Raw genomic sequence first — 1,891 nt, 5'->3', positions numbered from 1 at the left:
CTCAAAATATTTTTATCTTAGAATGGTGTGTTTTTGTAAATCGACAAAGTCAAAAGAATATTTTGCAGATCTACTTGTGAAACTCCATATGTCATTTGTTCTGATTGATTGAAAAAATATTTTGAAATTAAAAAATTAATAATAATTGTTTCTCTGACCAATTACAGCAAGTCACACATGGAGTGACACACTTTCTGGGACAGAAGATGTGTTTCAAAAAAACTGATAGGAACAATGATAACCCGATGCAAGAAGTTATTCTAGACAGAATATTAGTTGATAGTTACATGACACATTATGCTTGATAACTGAATGAAATTGTCAAAGGGCCATCTAAATATTGCTTACATACATAATCGCTTTCTTTCTCTCATCCCCTCAAGTTATAAGAAGAAATATATATGTACAGGGATTAAGGTTTCATGCTACCATGTATTTCACAAGAAATGGATAACAAAGTCCACGAAATAAGAATTCTAAAGCCTATCAGTGTGAAGGACAAATCAACTAAAAGCAATATAGAATGGTTTTACTTTCAAATCTGTATCAACTGTGGAATGAGCCTCAAAAGAAAAGATAGCTCCAAATGAGAAAATTTAGGCTTAGAATGCAATTGCAACTTTCCCACCCCTTTAGTCAAACCCTCTTCATCAACAACCATTGCTGATTTTATCAAATTTGCAACTGCCTCTGTTATTTCTTGGACCAAATCCACTATTACCCCATCAATTCCCATTAGATGTTGCATGTAAACTACTTCTGGAACATTGCTGTATTGTAAAACAAAACAAAACATCAGTCACAAAACTACATTCAACAACAAATTCTAAGAGGGAATGAACAAATAGATCAAAACACATGCATAACATCAGTGATTTAAATTGCAGACAACATCACCTTATGTGGCTGCAATATTACGGTTGCAATGATGCCACAACCGCATCACACCACAATTACGGCGTGACACTGAATCACAATAATGTGACCGCATCGGGCTGTAACACAATCACATCAGACCGCATTTGAGCCGTATCAGACACAATCGACCAGAATCGGGACACATCAAATTCTAAAATATCTTTTTAATCACAAAATAACTCACAACGGAAAGGCCACAATGATCACAATAGCAATAACTACAACTGTTACCACAATCACAACCGCAACTTCTATTTAAAACATTGCATATGACAAGACAAGACATACTTTAATGATCCATATGTAAGGAGAGAAATCTCAGACTCCTTGATCTTAGTTACTACTCCAGGATTTCTAAATACGCCTTTAATCTCGGAGACAATTCCTTGCAACCCATTCTCCAAACAAACCTTCAAAGCCTCCTCCAAAGAGTTCCTTCTTTCATCTTCAAAGATTTCACATCCTCCATTTGTCAAGAAGAATACCTAATAAAACACAAACCAACATATTAGAACAAATAAAAGCGATGTCTCCTTCAAAATTTCAAGCAATAAGGGTTATATTCAACTTACAGGATAGGTGCTTTGTAGTTTCTTGACTAGTGATGCAGCATCTGGCTGGAAAGTTGAGAAGATAATTGTTCTGTCCTTGGCATGATCAAACACAACCTGTTCCACAATGTTAATGAATGTAAGATATTTAAATTTTGTTACAAAGTAATATCCATATTCTAGTAGTGTTGTTTGAAGACTCAAGAGTTGAGACTAAAGGGTGGCATCATCTTTTTTAAGAAAAGGAATAAGGGTCTTACAAAAAAGATTGATACTTCCTTTTCGGTGTACAAATAAAATTACACTATTTATATTCGGGTTTTGCTAACCATTGTTATTGTTTGAGTATCTACTGACATTGTAAAGTCAATCTTGGAAAGTGTTTAGTACATCGATAAAATATTTATGTTTTTTCATGACTT

The 1,891-nt window shown here is 34.1% G+C and overlaps 1 protein-coding gene across 1 annotated transcript in view; it reads right to left on the bottom strand.

Moving 5' to 3' along the window:
* Window positions 1-465: 465 nt before the first annotated feature.
* The window catches only part of LOC109341940 (glycerophosphodiester phosphodiesterase GDPD1, chloroplastic-like), a 2,440-nt gene continuing 1,014 nt past the window's right edge, over window positions 466-1,891 (bottom strand). Inside the window, exons 3-5 of the mRNA XM_019579913.1 lie at window positions 1,491-1,682; window positions 1,207-1,403; window positions 466-770 (exon numbers count right to left, since the gene is read on the bottom strand). Of these exons, the coding sequence (XP_019435458.1) occupies window positions 536-770; window positions 1,207-1,403; window positions 1,491-1,682 (624 nt within the window). The 3' untranslated portion in view covers window positions 466-535. The remainder of the gene's footprint in view (window positions 771-1,206; window positions 1,404-1,490; window positions 1,683-1,891) is intronic.

This window comes from Lupinus angustifolius, unplaced genomic scaffold (assembly GCF_001865875.1).
Source record: "Lupinus angustifolius cultivar Tanjil unplaced genomic scaffold, LupAngTanjil_v1.0 Scaffold_997, whole genome shotgun sequence".
NCBI lineage: Eukaryota > Viridiplantae > Streptophyta > Magnoliopsida > Fabales > Fabaceae > Lupinus > Lupinus angustifolius.
The sequence above is the reverse complement of the archived record's forward strand: the minus strand, read 5'-3'. Positions and strand labels throughout refer to the sequence as shown.